General features: G+C 33.1%; 1 protein-coding gene across 2 annotated transcripts in view; it reads right to left on the reverse strand.

The window, feature by feature from the left end:
• Window positions 1-2,953: 2,953 nt before the first annotated feature.
• The window catches only part of LOC143241298 (latrophilin Cirl-like), a 121,484-nt gene continuing 104,700 nt past the window's right edge, over window positions 2,954-19,737 (reverse strand). Inside the window, exons 12-20 of one of the 2 annotated variants that reach the window (XM_076484765.1) lie at window positions 18,997-19,046; window positions 17,600-17,711; window positions 16,853-16,956; window positions 15,970-16,360; window positions 15,470-15,573; window positions 12,578-12,746; window positions 11,614-11,769; window positions 8,396-8,477; window positions 2,954-7,070 (exon numbers count right to left, since the gene is read on the reverse strand). In XM_076484765.1, the coding sequence (XP_076340880.1) occupies window positions 6,250-7,070; window positions 8,396-8,477; window positions 11,614-11,769; window positions 12,578-12,746; window positions 15,470-15,573; window positions 15,970-16,360; window positions 16,853-16,956; window positions 17,600-17,711; window positions 18,997-19,046 (1,989 nt within the window). In that variant the 3' untranslated portion in view covers window positions 2,954-6,249. Of the gene's footprint in view, window positions 7,071-8,395; window positions 8,478-11,561; window positions 11,770-12,577; window positions 12,747-15,469; window positions 15,574-15,969; window positions 16,361-16,852; window positions 16,957-17,599; window positions 17,712-18,996; window positions 19,047-19,737 lie in introns of both variants that reach the window. The other variant, XM_076484766.1, reaches the window with a different exon arrangement.

Raw genomic sequence — 19,737 nt, forward strand, 5'->3', positions numbered from 1 at the left:
GTTTTAAGTACATCAGTAACAAAACGAAACTATGAAAGAGGACAATTTGAAACTGCCAGTTAACAAACTGTTATTATCTTAAAACATGAATTTAACGTAACAAACACATGTAATGTTGATTTGCAGTATTTCCTTAAAGGTTATGACGTAATCCCTCGTCTTGGCGTCAATTATGCTCTCTGTAGATACAAAGCCAAAAATCACCAGGCTTGTACATCGTAGATGGCAGAGAATGCATTAAATAAATATGTTGACTTTACATAATTCTAGCCTTGTACCAATAAGGTCTGCGAGAATAAGCGTCAGCAGAAAGGGGTCAAGAGGGCCCCCCTTACATTTTACAAGTGCATTGCAAATAACCTAACATCGTAGTTAAACCAAATATTTTTAGTAATTTTTATCAAAACTAAAACTTTTTTTGCGTTTAAGCACTCATAACACATATTCCTTTGGTCTGATAACTGTGAAAGCTGATCCCCTACAAACATGTTTTGCGTACCCCCTATAAATATTTCTCTGGCCCCCTGAGAGTGCGGGTACTCTAAACTGAACACTCAGTTATAATTACTACTAATGTTCCTGATTTAAATTCTTATTTTAAATTTGGCACATCCAAAATCCCATTCCTCAAATAATAGTTTTCAACCACTTCTTACTTTATGAAATCATGGAAAAGTAACTTTTCCTCTGTGTAAGAGCTGCGTAGGAAAAAGGTGGTCACCACCACGTGAACACTCGGATGAATAATGGGTTTTTATTGAAATCTCTTTAGTGTAGATACTAGATAACGGGTATTTACAAAATTTAATAACATGCTTCTAATTCTTTCCAGAATACATAAGAATGTCTTTTAAAAATTAAAAAAGGATCTTCCATATAGTATATTTATTGCAAAATGTTAGACTCTCAACAAGCCTTATTGGTGTATGAGAAAGTGTACAACTTAACCTTGACCAGATCCATACTAATCTCAGAAGAAGAGCGCTTTGTAAGCTATGTATAACCCCATTTTGAAGGCAAAACGCAATTTGTATATATATATATATATATTCTGTATAAATCACATATTGTGGTCTAATTCTTCTAAACTGACTACAGATGTTGCCATAAACAACGACGAAGTCACTGCTATCCTTTCAAAGGGAAGCGTATGCATTAGTATCTTCTATTAGTAACTAGATCAGACCAGCGTTTATTGGAGTCTTACAAAACACTAGTCACGCGTTAAAAGTTACTTCGTAAACATTAAAATGGTAAACAAATTGTAAGGTTATTTCAAGTGTACGTCATTTACAGACTGTGGTGACATGTATGTTAATGTGAATCAACATGGAAAGGACAGGGTTAGTCCCATACCTACACGTGCAATTTTTGATAGAGTCACTTTTAATTAGTTCTGTAACATAAAATCGATTCGTTCATTTTTTCTGTTCAGTACTTTGTATAATAAGACTGGACAAAGAAGTTAATACATTAACGTCTTTTTCAAAAGACAAAAATCTTACATGGCTATTACACATTCATTGTCTATTTGTGTACTCTTGAAATGTGATATGTCCAAATTCTTCCTTCTTTTAATCTTCTGTCACCATTTACGTTCGCCCATTCCCACAAAATAAGAAAATATTCACGTCCAAGTCTGCAGATAGATATAAACATGTAACTCTCGCGAAAATATTGAGATTATAAGATAAAATAATTACAATTTACCTTTACCTCGCAGATGCTGTGCTGCTATGATACATGAGCTTGAGTTTTGAGGCCATGTTTTATAGAGTTAAGATCAAGGTTCGGTAATACCCAAATCTCCTTTGTTTGTTCGTACAGCTAAACTTACTTCTTAAAGTCTGGTGAACATAAAACCTTTCTGCTGTATGCAAATCATGTTTTGTGTTTATAAACACCGTGAATATAGATATAGAGATATAAAAATTGTTCATTAAATCGATACTTATTATTTACGAACTAATTTCAAATTTCAAAGTATTTAATTAAATACTGGACTAAAATCTTTGGTCACAGAAGTAGTTTGAAATCGTTATGAAGAAACACATTCGTGTGAAACAAGAACCACCATTATCGTGTTCTTGTTTTCCCTAAGTGTATCATGCCTTATGATTCCTCATTGTGATATGTATCAGAACTAGTGTTATTTGAAGAAAGTTCTTACATGACAAACGTCTAGTGATTTTCAGTTAAAGTAAATGTTTTAAAGGAAATTGTAGAAGTTGTGATGTCCTCGAAGATACTATTACAAAACACAAAACTGTAAGTCTCACTAATTGTTTCATTTATTTCTAATAGTTGAAAATACGTTTTTGAAAAGCTTGCATATCTGAATAGATATTTTTGTGAGTAATTCGTTTAGCAAACCGTTAGAGAAAGTATGATATTAGTGTTACTATATTTAGTTGGAATAAATTATCGTACGGAGTTTCGCATAGACGAACATAAGAATGTACATATGGTTGATTATATAGTTCGAGGTACATTGAATTCAGTTATACTGCTCATTACATTTGGTTTATATGGTTCAGAAAAAATATGTAAAGTTTGAATACATTAAGTTTATATGAAGAATAGTTCTTTTTTCAGGATTATTTGTATGTAAGATATTCTGTAATCATACATGTCAACTATTATATCAAAGTACACAGCATTAAAGCTAGTTAAGGTGGCTAGGTGGTTAAGGTGCTATACTTCTTTCCTTCTAGTCTTACACTGCTAAATTATGGACGGTTAGCGCAGATAGCCCGCGTGTAGCTTTGCGCGAAATTTAAAAAGAAGCAATGCATGAAATATATAACCAGTTAGAATGTTTTATGTAGATTTATGTGTAGAAAGCAGTTCTCTGTATGCATTGTAAATTAAACTAATATAAGTATATTCACGTGAATAAATCCTAGAATATGCAGTACTAATACTTAAACTATATGAAATATAAATGAAACAATTTCTACTTATTCAAATTTTATTTGTTAGTACAAGTTGAATAGACAATTGTACAGTCTAGTTTCTGTTATTGTTTACTTCGACTTAGAACTTTAGTTGATGTTTTCAAGTGATATATATCTAAAGTTTGAATGTTTAATGTTAGCACTTAGTCTGATTATAACAAAACGTTTTTTTGACTTTCTAAAATGCTTTCTTATAATTCACAGACAGTGATGAACAAACGACCATTCCTTTAATTTTCCTTCGCACTTACAACTTGAGTTAACGTTTTACATTTCTAGAGTCTATACGTTTCAGGATGACATTGAAAAAGTTTTATACGGTTTTGTAAGATAAGTTGATGTATGGATAATCATGAAGTACACTGTACAGATAGCCAAACAGTAATTAATGAAATATTAAATTTTCCTTTATAGAATAAAGTGGGACTATATAAGTTATGATAAATTGAATACAGTCACATAGTCTTTTTTTCATTTTAATTATTATTAAAATAATTAATATTAATTAATATTAAGTATTACCTTTAGTTTTAATAATTCTCATAAAAATATCAAGCTCAAATCTAGTAAGAAGCGAAATAAAACACTCCTTTTGAGCACTACGTAGACTGTTTGATAAATTAGTGTATGGATAACAGAATGATATACAGGATAAGTGTCTGGCGTTTAAATGTAATATGTCAGTTTAAAATGTTAGTTCTTTTAAGGAATAAGTTGAAAAGTAAACTAATGTACGTGTGTAAACTTAGAGATATGGTTTATTAGACAATCTGTAACGCATAAAATGTTCATTTTGCGTGTTCAACACTGTAATAAAATTTATGTTTTGTTTGTTTTTTTTAAATTCGCACAAAGCTACTCGAGGGCTATCTATGCTAGCCGTCCCTAATTTAGGAGTGTAAGACCAAAGGGAAGGAAGCTAGTCATCACCACCCACCGCCATCTCTTGGGCTACTCTTTTACAACGAATAGTTGGATTGACCGTCACATTATAACGCCCCCACGGCTGAAAGGGCGAGCATGTTTGGCGCGCTGTGGATGCGAACCCGCAACCCTCAGATTACGAGTCGCACGCCTTAACACGCTTGGCCATGCCGGGCCAGATTAAATTTATGTTAAAGTGAAACTATAAATTAGAAAGTTGAGCCTAATAACAGTGTAGTAAGGTGTTAAAACTGTTGAAAATAAAACTTTAGTGTTTTGTTGTATAATACGATACACCTTATAGTTTACGTTCAAACCCTCTAGTGCTTCACGATGAACCATATAATAAAACATCTGTCCTTGCATCTTAGATTATCTTCTCACCCTCTAGTCCTATGATTTGGAATTATCCACCCCTAGTGACGCAGTTATGAACTATTACTCTAAGATGAGCTTTTCGTAACTTTCAATCTTCTGTTAACCCTGTTTGGAATTACATACTCTTTTGTGCCACTCGTTGAGACAATGACATCAAGTGACCACACATTCTATCTCCCCACTCTAGAAATGTATCCACTATAATCCTCTCATGACTGAGAGTCTATTCAGTTAGTTTACAAAGACGATTACAAATGGACTGTGTTTGTTTATCTTGTCCTAGACTAATAAATATACGAATGAATAAAAAATAAGTTTGCTTATACTTCAATTGTTTTGAAAGAGTATCTGAAGTACATACAATCCAATGACAGTGAGTCACCAGGAATCGTGACGATGAGAAACGCCTTAATAAAATAAACACTTTGAAATTCTATGATTAAAGTCGTAACTACACACGACATAAAAGGGTTTTCATCATAAATGTTTTATTGTTACTAAAACCTCGCAGAAACGACTTATCTGTAGAAAATTTCAAAATTCATTTCGTAAGAAAAAAAAATTAAATTATAGGTTAATCGGATGTCAACTTTCCATTGAAGTTACCTTTTAAGGTTTGTCAATAGTTGTTCGTAGATCAAACTTTTTGTTTCTTATTTACTCAACCATTTGTACAGAAACGTTATAGCTGAATCCCCCCCAGTGGCACAGCGGTATATCTGTGAACTTACAAAGCAAGAAATCGGTTCTTGATAGCCCTGATGAACAGAGCACAGATAGCCCATTGTGCAGCGTTGTTTTTAAGTACAAACAAACAAACAAACAATTACTTATGAATTTTTGGTGATAATATTTGTTGTCATAATAAACATAGAGAAAGTATATGAAATGTGGTTTGGCTTAAGCGTGTGAGATTTGAGTGGAAGAAACACTCTGCTTAAAATGGAAGTCTACGGCTAAGTAATTTTTTGTGTATGATAATCACTGAGAACCTTAAATAAACCTGCTTATTTAAATCTGTATAAACAATTTGTAGCTCTGTTGCTCAAAAAGTAAACAAAAATTATTCTGTTAAATCCTGCGTTACATTTTTAAATATATTGTTTCCAAACTTCCCAGCTGAATTCCATGAAAAGTGAATAGTTTTAGGTCTGACTAAATCTTAGTTATTGATTTTATAAGGTTTATTAGCTTAGAAATAACACATTGAACACACAATTAGCAATTTCTGTAGTGGTAAATGTGACTGTTAGACTTACAAGGTGTCTTAACAGTTACAGAAGGTTGTATGGACGTCTTTCCCGCATCTCATGTATTAAATATCCACACGTGTAAGAAAAACACGTGTTTCTATCCAAATTTTACCCCAGAGTTTAACTTCGACAGTTTATGTTACTGTGCATGTAAGCCTTTGAACATTACATATGTGTTTCATCTGTTGATTTTTAATTAACTCTATTGTATTTTAAAATGAAAAAAATTATAAATAATCGAAAGAAATGATTGTGCCATTTCAATGTTTGCTACAGCTAAAATATATTTGTACACAGTTATATGGATTATACACTTTCGATAAAGAAATCCTTATTGTCTTTCTTCGCAACTTTCAAATTAGGCTAATAATTCATTACTTTAAGTAATCATAGAAGTCACTCACGAGATATGAAGAAGTAAGTGTATCATGTTACAAGATGATAAACTTACAACACAACAAATGTCAAGTAACATAGGAAAAATCATGTGCTCATCAACCACTAAAACACCAGAAATATAGGGGGCAGCACAAGCTTAATATTCCATTGAAATGAACAACAGTATTTACACTGAGAAGTAAGATCAGTGAACCTTGCACCCCCAGAATGGGAACATCACCTTTCTACATCATATACAGAAGCAACATATTACACAATTATAGATTGACTAGCCACAAGCGAAGTTCTATCTCCCTTCGTGTACAGTTGTTACTTTGAGCCACTACGAAAAATACATATCACCTTTCATAACTCAATTTAGTTTGAGTAGGACAACAGGCTGCTCGAGCTTCATCTGAGTTTTCTCCAACACCAGAGTTCAGAACTGTATTGTCACTGGGATACTTGAGCACGTGCGGAAACGAGAGAGTTGAACTTCCCTCCCACGTGTGTAAATTGGGCATGCTTTGTAGCAGTTGGCTATCAGGCGCTACTTCATTACTGGACGTAGTGTCAAGATCTGGGCTAAGAGAGCACGATATTCCATACTGTTCATTCTCTGAGCTGCTACCAGAGACGTCCGAATCAGAGGGACTACTTATACCACTATAAGCGTTTTGGGGGTGAAGGTAACCCTCTGGAAATAATGTTAGGTGACGCGTGCGAGGAGAAGTGAGCATGGAGATGCCTTCAAAAGGATGGTCGCAAGGTTTGGATACTAATTCATTTTTTAGAATGCTACGTATTGGCCAGTTCTCTACTTGTGAGGATTCTTCGACGTTGTGTTGTGGCGCCCGTGAATTGCTAGCACCGTTTCTTGGTCTAATTACACAATCTGCTGCTACAGTTTCGTAAACGTGATCTATACGTGATGGATACGTGTCACAGGAGTGGTGATGATGTATCTGTTGAGGCCTATCAACAGTTGTGATCATTCCTTGTGAAGGATATAGTAAGATTTCGGAGTTTTCAACAGATGAGGAACCGCCTATGAAGGTAGCCCGATCCACAACAAGAACACCTCTTTTGCCTTGATTCATTTTCCTATAAGAAGCAGAAAGCCAATTTCTCAGACGGTGATCATCAGTTTGTAAACCCACCATGGGAATAAATGGGAGATCTGGAAACACAAAGAAAGATAAACTTATATGATTAACCGTATTAAAGTAACTCTTAACAATAAATTTGTGTCGTGAATTAGTCTTTAAAATATAGGTTTTAATGGAAGACATTAATTTGTTTTAAACTTTGAACGCAAGGTTTATGCATGTACAACATTGACAAATATTTAACCTAAAGTGCAATGTCTTTAATATAAGAGGCAATACCTCATAAAATACATTAAATTATAATTTAATATTAACAATACGCTTAAGTACACTAATTTTCAACTTTATTAGACTCCTGATTTACAGATGTGGGCAGCTGAATACGGTATTGTTTGTTTGTTTTTGGATTTTGTGCAAAGTTACATCGGTGTGTCTCCTAGTTATATATCCACTATTATGCCCAATTGAAACTTAAGTAAATTCCTGCTCTCACTTGCAGATTTACAAGCTAACAATTATATACACTGGTCTGTGGATTTATGTGTCTCAATTAGTCACTGATACATCACACAGTTAGTCCATTTTTACTGTGTCAGTAGATATAATGTTGTACAAATGTATGTAAGTATAGATCCTTATGAAGGACCATCAACATATAAGGTATTAATTTAACTTTATTTTATTTAAATAAGGCTTAACCATGAGTCATTAACGAAACATATCTTTATTGAACAAGATCTTTTTATAAACCAATAACTTAAATTTTTAATTTTTAAGTTAAGGCTTTGAAAATCAAACATTGCGACAAATTTGACTTTTAAAGAGGTTATTTCTCAAAGTCCACTAAATTATGTTCTCTTTCGGCATCAAGTAACATGGTACTAAGTTAACTGTAAAACATCAAATTTTCTTTTAACTGTGAGAACACCATATATGACGCATCTACTTAGTGCCACCTTCATATATAGATCCCAGTTTAATTATGAGAACACCATACGTGACACATCTATTTGGTGCCACCTTCATATATTGATCCCAGTTTAACTGTGAGAACACCATATGTGATACATTTATTTGGTGCCACCTTCGTATGCTGATCCAAATTTAACTGTGAGAACGCTACACGTGACACATCTACTTGGTTCCACATTCATATACAGATCCCAGATTACCTCTGATAACATCAGATATAATTACTCACAATTACTACTTTCTAAAACTAAGTATGGAGTTAAGTAAACCATCATTTCGTCATATCGACATTGTAAAGTCAATGAAATTATGTCTCGAAATATAATTACTTCATGTAATGATAACTCTTATATATTAGGAGTATGTTACATTTTAAACCAATGCGTATTGACAATAACAATTTTTATCAGGTCATTTTACGAACCTGGTGTGATAGAATTCACGATGGCTGACCTGGTATCCCACGTTTGATGGTCCTTCAATAACCTCCATGGTGGGCGTGGTAACTAGAAGTAAATCCAAGTACATGTTAGAATTCACCTTATGGATCAAATGAAGACGTTCATTGCAAGAATTATGCATATTGTCTTTCGCTTCCACACGCTGTACCTTCATATTGTTTCAAGTTACGGTCTAGGTGTTAGACAGGTTGTTAGAATTGTCAATATTTGCAGTAGCTGAAACGATTCAGTTGGAACAATAAAATTATTTCTTGGCATGCGGAATGTACTGGTTTCGATCACTGGTCAGACTATACAGGACTATCTCTACTGCGTATTGATAAAGGACTGGTTTGGTGTGGTCTGTTTTGAATTTCGCTTAAAGCTACACGAGGGCTATCTGCGCTAGTCGTCCCTAATTTAGCAGTGTAAGACTAGATGGAAAGCAGTTAGTCATCACCACCAACCACCAACTCTTGGGCTACTCTTTAACCAACGGATAGTGGGATTGATCGTAAATTATAACGCCCCCACGGCTGAAAGGGCGAGCATGCTTAGTGTGACAGTACTCTTATCTGACTTAGATGTAAAGTATAATGTTCAATTTATAAATGTAAACATATGCAACTATTCAGTATTTATTAAGTTGTTTAAAACAATTTTCTATGTTAAAAGTTTCTAAGACAAGCACAGCCTTCGAATAGTCTCTTCAATATTACATACAAGTAAATAAGAAAAAAATCGTTAATCCGTTTCTGTAATTTTGAAACTCAATTGACACGAAATAAATACAATAAGTTAAATAATATAACTGTCACAGTTTCAAAAGTCGAAACTATAGTTTACACCTTTTTTAACACTATCTAGATCTGGTGCTCGAAGTCCTAAAGTTGAACCTACACAAAAATAAATAGAAATTCTTAATAAAATTAAAACTACTAAAATTAAACTATTAAATTACTATCTTAAAACAAAACACATTGTTTGTCGTAATAAAATGTTAGAAGACAACTATTTCGAACTAATTTGTTGGTAATACCTAAATTTTGTATATTTATTGGTGTGAAATAAGTTGCAACAAAGACACTTCTGTACAAAGTGTATTTAATAAAAGCCTTCTTTCCTTGTTTGTTGAATTTTGCGCAAAGCTCAGTCCTTCCTAATGTTGAGGAAAGGCAACACCACCGATTTAGCTACTCTTTAACACCGAATTGTACCGACACATCATGGCGCACCCCCATGTTTGGCGGCAGGATTCGCGCCTGCGACTAGCACAAACGAGTTGATTTCCCTAACTTCCGGCCCGGCATGGCCAAGTGGGTTAAGGCGTTCGTTGGTCGTGGTTCGGATCCCAGTCGCACCAATCATGCTCGCCTTTTCAGCCATGGGGGTGTTATAATGTGACGGTCAATCCAATTATTCATTGGTAAAAGAGTAGCCCAAGAGCTGGCGGTGGGTGGTGATGACTAGCTTCCTTTCCTCTAGTCTTGCACTGCTAAATTAGGGACAGCTAGCGCAGATAGCCCTTGCATAGCTTCGCGCGAAATTAAGAAAAAATCCCCAACTTCCTGGCCATGCCAGGTCATAAAGAAAGATGTAAAGGAAACGTTAACCGTGTGACGTTCAGTACTTGATGACCAGACTTTGTTCATAAACAAAGTTATGTTTTTCTTTGTTATTTAATCACTAAGTGAAATACCATTCTTTCCATAAAATATTTTAACTTATTTTCGAAAATGTGCCGTCTGATCTTAAAGCTGATTGGCTAACATATACATGCACGTCAAAACACGTATTCAATATCACTAAAAATAGGGGGCACAGTGATATGTCGGCGGACTTATGCCATTAAAAACCGTGTTTCGATACCCGTAGTGAGCAGAGCACAGATGACTCTTTGTGTAGTATTGTGTTTAATAATAAAACAACAGCAAATGTTATTGGTAAATACAAAATACGTATAAATATATTTCATTGAATGAAAGTTTATTTATAACATTTCATGTCACTCGCTTCATATTTTTAACCATGTAGTCCCCCGCTGGGACAGTGGTAAGTCTACGGATTTACAACGCCGAAATCAGGGTTTCGACTCCCTTCGGTAGACACAGCAGATAGGCCGATGTAGCTTTGCTGAAATAAAACATATTCACGCACACACACACACACACTAACCATGTAACACGTTAATATTCATCATGTTGTAGACATGAAAACTTTGTAAGTTAAAAACAGAAGTGTGTGAGAAGACAAAGTTTTGGTTTATTCATTTTCAAACTATATATATATATATATAATGGGGTTTTTTCTTTTTAATGGAAAAAAATCGACAAAAGCGTCTGTATGTAAGGTAGTATTGAGGTTTCTGAATAGACATAAATACAGATGAGGAATGTAGACGCTCGTGAGGGGGTTGAATATATCCGTATGTGAAGAAATATTAAGGCACGTGAGGGTGTTACCTACGCCTACATAATGAAGTAAAATAGACGCACGTGACAGAAGGAGCTGAACACATACACGCGGATGAAGTTTCTTGTTTTAAAATTCAACCAATACCTGAATTCGCAACAACAAAACAAAATTGAGTCATCAGTATCTACAAAAACATACTCATCGCGATAACTGATACAGATAGTCCACTGACAACTTGGTTATCATGCCGTCAAAGTTTGCCATATGCTGGATTTTGCGTGTGAATATTTTTCAAAAAAAAATTTAATAGAAATCTGTACAATAAAAAACTATTATGGTAAGTTAGCTTCTTACGATAAGTTAATTTCTTATGGTAAGTCAACTGCATCATAAAATGCAATTTAAAATTTTATGATTTCATTTATTGGTCTCAAAAAAACATCAATAAAATTTATATTGTTATTTATATTGTAGTGAAGATAAGATTTAACATACAGCACTTAACAACTTAAACCTAATTAGAATTCTTGTAACAGAACGGACAAACAATCCGATGATAAATCGAAAACAAATCTCTAATCATGCAAAAAAATAACAAGAAAAATTAACAAAGTTATCCACATCTAAAAAAAAATACCTACGAGATAGAACATGGAAAAGCAACAACAGAGGGGGTGTTTTTATTTTTGAAAACGTAATAACAAAACAAAACATGTGCAAAGGTAGGATGTGTACCTGAGGACAAGGAAGTAACAGAAGTAGGGGTGGGAAGAACAGTACTACCCACACTATGCTGGCCACTGATTGACGAGATAGGAGCCGCTGTCATCAAGCCATTCGTGTGGACGTAAAGGCTCGGCTGGCTGTCTTGTGTTTTGGACTTTCTGCAACATTTCGGTAGCCAATCAACTTGATGGTGGGTTTTCCAAAAAGCCTTTCTAACCTATAAGAGCCAGTTATTCATTTCATAAGTTTAACTTAAAGTGCATTTCCACTTAGCTATTTCCCTCGGATAATTTTTCAGCGATTGGTTCTTGCACTGTTATCTGTAAAATGAGTTTTACTGAACTCAACGAGTTAGCAACACGTTAGGAAATTTTTTATCATTATAATGCATAACAAATTCACTCTTATTTAACGTGATATAACTTTACGATAACATATAGGAGGAACACTAAACCATCTGTTTTCAAAATTTAGGCAAATATGTCAGTTTAAACATTATTCAATTCTTGGATTCATTTGTCATTATAAAAAATAAATTATAGGATTACTTGACAACCCTTGTGTTTATAATCTATTCTATTACTAATCTTGTTCATATATTTCATAAAACAAGAACGTTCAACTCTTAAAACTGTAACATAATTTATTGTATAAAGTTAAAAGTAAAATATAGAACTAAAAACATTATACGGTGATTTCTGAAAACAGGTCTAGGCCATGGTGTCACAGATGTGAATTTTTAAAAATCTACTTTTAGATGCCACTGTATGATATACAAATTATACGCGTATACAAGCTGTTATGAAAATAAAAAATGAAATTTCCTGTATTTTTTCTGGTCTACTAAGGATGGTGGAGTTCTTCCAATGAAACATGTAGAGTTTTCAATTTTATACATTAATTTTAACATTGTACAATAAGTTATTGAATGCTCTTACTTATTTTACCCTATAGTTATTGTATTCATAAATATAAGATCAGGTATGAACAAGTGGCATTATATACACATTTAATACATGTCTTACCTCAAGGTCTCTTATGCAGAATACAATAAATATTATGAAACCCTGAAGAGAGTTGAGGATAGCGAACACGTATGCTATCAGAGATGTTCCTTCAAAGAGAAACCACAGAGCTGAGCCCCATGTTAGAGTCGTTACTGACACCATCAACAAATCTTCTCGACACCATATTCTGAAACACCAAAGAAACTGAAGGTACATCACTTCTCGAGGTTTACATTTTTGTTTAATTATTGAAAAACACGGCCTTTTCTTTCAGACAATAAATTTCATCTGAGCATTTGAGACCTTAGAACTGTTTTTACTTGTATTTACTTATTGTAACATAGTGAACATGTATTTTCGAGCACAGAAGAAAAAGTTTAACAGTTAGTTTTGCTAAAATACTAGATATTTAATCGATTGAATCCCTATAGAGACTTAACTCAAGATACAATCTGTTATACTGTTGTTTGTTCCCACGCCCGCACCCTCGATGGGTCAGTGGTGAGCTTGAAGGCTTATAACAGTAAAATCCTATGTTTAATCCATGTGTTGATTACAATGCGGATAGCTTATTGTGCAACACGCTTAATACTTAACAACCATAATTTCAATCTGTACTTACCATTCGCATTAATAAATAATTTAGAACCAAAATCTCATTGAACATTAATAGTCGTTGTTTTACGTTTCTGTCCTTTTTTATAAAAAAAAACATGATTTTTGAGGAGAATATTTTTTACTTTTCTCATAACATACGCTGAAACATGGTATGTTCCTAAGCAAATTTACATCTAGCATACATATTTAAATAAAAATGTAATAGAATTAATTCAGCTTTCGTTTATTCATATTCAAGAACAAAAAATCATCTTTTGAAGTTAGCGATGTAGAAAAGAAAAAGAGAATCCAGAAGATTTGCTTACTGTTTTATTGAAATTAATATCTTCCAGATTTAGATTTAGTCGAAAAAAATACATAAACTCCATAAATGAAATAACGTATGTTACACAGTATGATGCTTTGCACAAATCTAATCCCCTAAAAATTCATTATAAAAAATAACATATAAAACTATAACTCAATAGCAAGAGATGAACTGCCCACTGATATGTAATTTTTCGTAAGACCGTTTTCTTCAGAGTAAAATATTAGAATAATTGGTTTTTTTGCCTGAACATTTTTTTTCCTAACATTGAAAGAATCTTCTAGGGCCCAGCATGGCCAAGCGCGTTAAGGCGTGCGACTCGTAATCCGAGGATCGCGGGTTCGCATCACCGTCGCGCCAAACATGCTCGCCCTTTCAGCCGTGGGGGCGTTATAATGGTACGATCAATCCCACTATTCGTTGGTAAAAGAGTAGCCAAAGAGTTGGCGATGGGTGGTGATGACTAGCTGCCTTCCCTCTAGTCTTACACTGCAAAATTAGGGACGGGTAGCACAGATAGCCCTCGAGAAGCTTTGTGCGAAATTCAAAAACAAACAAACAAAACAAAGAATCTTCTAAGGCTTAGAAAAGATTACAGTTTCAATAATCAAATCATTAATGATTGATTGATTATTGTTTCTTCAGATTCTTTGAAAAATCTGACATTTGTAAAATTGTTGTGTTTTCATGTTTATAATTTTTGAAATTTTCAAATGTTGGTTATTTTCTTTAAGTACAAAGTTACAGAATTGGTAACCTACGTTGTACTCACTTCAAAGATGAAACCCCAGATTTTAGTGTTATAAGACCTCAAGCTTACACCTGAGCCACCGAGAGGGAACAGTCGTCTCAACTGTAAATAACTGTGAATTTGTGGTTCAGTTAATACTAACACATAAAAGTTAATATCTCATACCCTTTGAATGATTGAAAGTACCTTTATGTACATTATTAATTTAACAGAACGTACGAAAAAGCAAATATAAACTATGAAGTGGCTGTTCTCAGAATATTTGTATGCTCTATTTAAAAAATTAGAAATGCATTAATCTTTCTTGGGTCAAAACAAAATTCACAACTGAACCCATTAGTCGACTTTCTGTTTTCAAAAAGAACCTTTCGAATTATTCAACTTAGTTTAATTTTTTGCATTAATGTTGCCCTCTACCACACCACAAATCCATGTTATGAAATGATAATATAAGTAATAAAAATATTCACTTTACTTGCCCAAATATCACCATTTATTTATATCTATATGCATTCAAGATATATCTATGAGAAACACGAGAGAGCTGGTTTACCCAAGTTTCCCTCGTTAGAAACTAATGTGTTATTTAGATTAATATACGTAAAATTAGGAATAATTTATTTCAGTTATTCGTGCATAGACATCTAAACTAAGGCTTTTGACGCTAGGCTTTTCTAATTTTGAATTGATAGACTTATAGGAATGGACCATTAAATTAAAAAAAAATAATTGTCTAATTTTGCAAAAAAATGTTAATAAACCTAAAATTCTAGATTTCATGTTTCATAATATGAAACTTCAAATATCATCTGCTTATACGAAGATATTTTATTTAATTACACATTAATATAACAGAAAATGTAACGTAAGTATATCATACAGTTTATTTGTGATTTAAGTTTTATGTTTCATTTAATTATTTTCGGATACAAATAGACCTACAGTGAATGTTTTTGAAACATCAATAAGAAAACATTTCGGATATTACAAAATGACACATAACATGGTCATGGCGTAAAATCATGCCAAACTACAAGCTTACTTTTATAAAATCAGGTAAATCTAGAGGAAGTACACAGGTAAAAAAAGTACAGTATCGGAGAATGATGCATTTTGAAATTCTTTATTAAACGTAATAGTGCACTTCACGAGAGATGACGAATTAAATTACTTAGAAAAAGTCAGAACACTTGAAATTGTTAGAGAAAGAGAGAACAAAATGTTAAGATCTTACCTTACGTTAGATGCTTTGGTTGGGTCCTTATTTTTCATTGTATGGGCATTTTGTACTTTATAACACACTTGGCACAGAATTAGAAACAAGAAGAAAACACAGGCCTGTAAAATAAATAAATAAATAACGAATTAATCAGTGAACAGGCATGCAGTATTAATTTCAAATTCCTATATATTGTATTCTATATTTAGAAGCATATTTATACTTAATGATAATGGGGGTTAAAGCTGTTTTTCAACAACACTATTTTGCCATTACTGGGCTACAGTACACTTACTTTGTTCTTTGTTACTACATATCTCTGAACTGTACAAATTAAAAATATATTATTGATAAAGTTATCAAGGCTAAAGTCTGCTCTCAAACGTTTTACCCTTGATCTAAAAATGTTACCATTTTTCTAACTGGTGTTCAAGGAACAAATATTAAATATATATAACAAAGAAAGACGTAGAAACCTCTCAAGCAGAACGAAGCACATTTAGTCGAGGACTCACCACAACGAAAGCTAAGGCTGGTCCTACGAAGCTAAATACGTAATAATTCTTCATCTTCAGCCAGCAGAAAGACATTGTTCCGTAACTGTAAGGATCAATGATGGAAGAGACACCGACAACGACAACAGGAAAGCCGTAGCCAATAAAATAGTACCACTTCCAACGGGACTTCTCAGCCTGTAACGTTTTCATTACCATCAGAAACAGTTGAAATGATTCCAGAAACATCCAGACAAATACGACGAGAAGGAAGTAGTGAAGAAGTCCTGCTATTACACCACACAGAATTCGGTTGTTGATTTGGTCTATACCACCGATAAAGATAGCTTCAGCCAGAAACAGACAGAAAGAGATATTTTTATGGATAGTGCTGCGAACTCCTTGCAGGTTCCTAAACAAGAAACGTGGGGGTTTAGTAAGCTATTGTTCTAACTTCTCTGTAATGTTGCATAAAATTCCCAAAACTGTTTTTACATACAGCTTAACCTGAAAATATATAATATATTTTTAAGCCTGTTGGTATACTTATCGCACTGTTTACAAATACACTTCCTTTTTCTTTAGATGACAGTGTTCAAACGAAACACTGACGGGTTCTAAAAATTGCCCGATTAGTAACATTTACGTATCATATATTATGATATTTTGTATGATACCACGCTTTATATGAGTTTAATTTGATAGTTTAGTCACAACATCTAACGAGTTTTATAATCGAAAACTGTGGAATCGACAGCATTGATCACTTCTTTCAGGAATAATCCATAAAATTATATAAAAACAATGAAATTCAATGTGTATTCACTGCGCTTCAAATGATAAGAATCTTTCTAAATAAATTAAGACCAATGTATTTCGTTCTTCGAATTCTTAAAGAACTCACCTTACAAACTGAAGGATCACAAAAGTCAGTAACAAAAAGAACAACGCCAAGGCACAGCCGACAGTAAAGATTATTCGAACCGCAACATTGTCCGTTCGTTTAGTCTAAGTAAAAAAAAACAAACGATTTTTGTGCTTGAATTTCATTTAACATTTTTCTTTCAAAGTTGTTGAGTATCTAAAGCAACATGAAGACTCGCTGTTATTAAATCAAAAGAAAAACTGAAACATTATATGTTGTCTATTTAATATTACAAATTAACTGTAACCGACAGCAAAAGATAGCGAAGTGCTGAGACTCTGTTTTAGGCCTAGCAAAAATTTCAGAATAATAGTTTAGCGTGCTTGTTGTCTCTAGTGTTCGTTTTTATTACAGCTTTGTAATAAAAGATATGTAAAAATAGTATTTGAGATCGATTTTTATGTTTGTTACAAATCACTTCCGAGGATAATTCATTAGATAGGGAAACACTATAGCAATTAAAGTGTATCTAAAGTATTAGTTGTTCGTAGTATATGATATTCAACGCATTGCTTAACTGTTGAATTTTAGTATTGAACAAAGGAACGCCTGAACAGTGATTTGTATCAGACAGAAATAAGGATAGCTGGGTCTGAAATGGTAATTTTACACATCTCTGACTATAAAGTCATACAAGAGTAATTAAAAGGAACATATCTACAGTCAAACGTAATTGTATCACTTATATTACGAAAACCAGAGAGAGTAAGCTCTGTTTTATCTCACCTGATTAACAGTTACCTCCATCAATAGAGCAAAGTTAGTCAGATGGTTACAAGAACATACAGTATGGGTGTTATTGGTTTTCCTCAGCCAACATCCTTCCGTTGACCATTGTCTAGAACAAAATAGCATATATAGTTCAATTAAATCATTTTCTTTTTAGGTTTCAGTTTCAAAACAAATATTTAGATTTTTTATGGTTTTTTTTTCTTTTTTTCTGTCCTTATGTTTTTACAAGAAATTTTGTTTACTTCTAAATAGGGAATCCAGTCTAAAAATATCGACTTATCAAACAAAGCATTCTCTCTCTCTGAACCCAATAGAAAACATGTGATTGTATTATAGATTAAGATATGAAATATTAGTGTTTTACTTCTGTTGCATAGTTGAACGTACCACTAAGTTAAATTTATTGAGGACTAACCCCATTATATGCCACAATGGGTTTACTTATCTTATTTAAAATCTATTAGAGCAAAAAAGTAATGTGGACTCTTATTGCTAGTTATACCCTTTCCTTCTAAGTCTACTATAATAAAGATCTATAGACCCAAAAGGAAAATTAAAACTTTTATTTAAGTAGACTACACTTAAACAATGGGAATGGTTGAGCTTCGTTACTTATAAAATAAATTGCTAAGCAGTTCGTTTGTTAGTTTTTTCTTAAGAAAATTAGATCTAAAGTTACTACTATAAATTACACTATATGGCTAGTTTATATAAGTACCCAATAGTTCAAGCTCTTAAAATAAATAACTTATTCTGTGTAAAATTGCTTGGATACTTTGTTATATTAAATGTTCGTCATTCTGGTATAGTTATTTTTGAAGAATGTATTTAAATAAATCTTCAGCACTATTTTTCGTTTAGTTTTTGAATATAAAATGTATTTCCACAGCTAAGCTTGTTATTTGTTTTAGAATAAATCCACATTAAGTTAGCTGCTGTGTCCACTGCGGGAATCTAGCCCTGGGTTTTAGCATAGCACTAACCTACTTTCCACTAACCTCCCGGGCGACCCACAATTAGGGATAACCAACGTCTCACAAATTGGCTTAAAACAAATTAACTAATTGAGACAGGTCGGATTAAATTACGGTATTGGAATATTTTAAAACAAAAAAATCAAATTAGTAGACACTTTCTAAAGTTGTACGTGAGTGAAATATAAGTTTCTATGGTAGTTTCCAAGGTTACTAACTTTTTATATCGACTGTTTTATAAATAAGCAGAATTAATTATGATAATTTTATGCAATTTAAATATGAAATATTTTCTTTTTGTAAATGAAATAGAGGGAAGTGTTTTAATATAAAGAAACATCTGACTGTACGCTATTAATGAACATTAAGTTTCTAGTATTGTTACAGTAGCCTTACATTAAACTTCATTTTACTCACCTGGAATCAAAATTCCAAAACACACAACAAGGACTGGTCATATTCTCTTCCTATTATGAAAAATAAACATTTATTGAAAATTTGATACAATTTTGATGCATAGATATAAATATGTGTTATTGATTTTATTATTGTTTTTACAACAATTCCCATATGACCTTACAATCTAGTGACTTGTGACTTATTTTACATGCTTTAAGTTTCATTATTATGTACTAAACTTTCTTGGGGAATATAAATTTAAAACAACAACACATATTTCAACCACGCTTAAATAAAATAAATAGCATTTACTATTTTTGAATTAAAATAGAAATAAGTCTTTTGTCGCTTTTTACACCTTATTTGACTATACAGTTGCTGGAGCAAAGTATTTCTAATTTGGTGAAAATAAACATTACAGAAATGTATAGTTGTTAACAATTTAAGGCAGCACTATCTCTGAAATAGCCAGATGGTTAGGGCGCTCGACTCGCAATCCGAAAGTCGTGGGCTCGAATCATTGTCCTACCACACATGCTCGCTCTTTCAGCCGTGGGGGCGTTATAATGTTACGATCAATCCCACTATTCGTTGGTAAAAGAGCTGGCGGTGGGTGGTGATGACTAGCTGCCTTACCTCTAGTCTTACACTGCTAAATTAGGAACGGCTAGCGCATATATCCCTCGTGTAGCTTTGCGCGAAATTCAAAACAAACAAACAAGCTTTTAAAGAGCACCCCTTATATTTCAAAATTCACAT

The sequence above is a fragment of the Tachypleus tridentatus genome, chromosome 2 (genome assembly GCF_004210375.1).
Source record: "Tachypleus tridentatus isolate NWPU-2018 chromosome 2, ASM421037v1, whole genome shotgun sequence".
Taxonomy (NCBI): domain Eukaryota; kingdom Metazoa; phylum Arthropoda; class Merostomata; order Xiphosura; family Limulidae; genus Tachypleus; species Tachypleus tridentatus.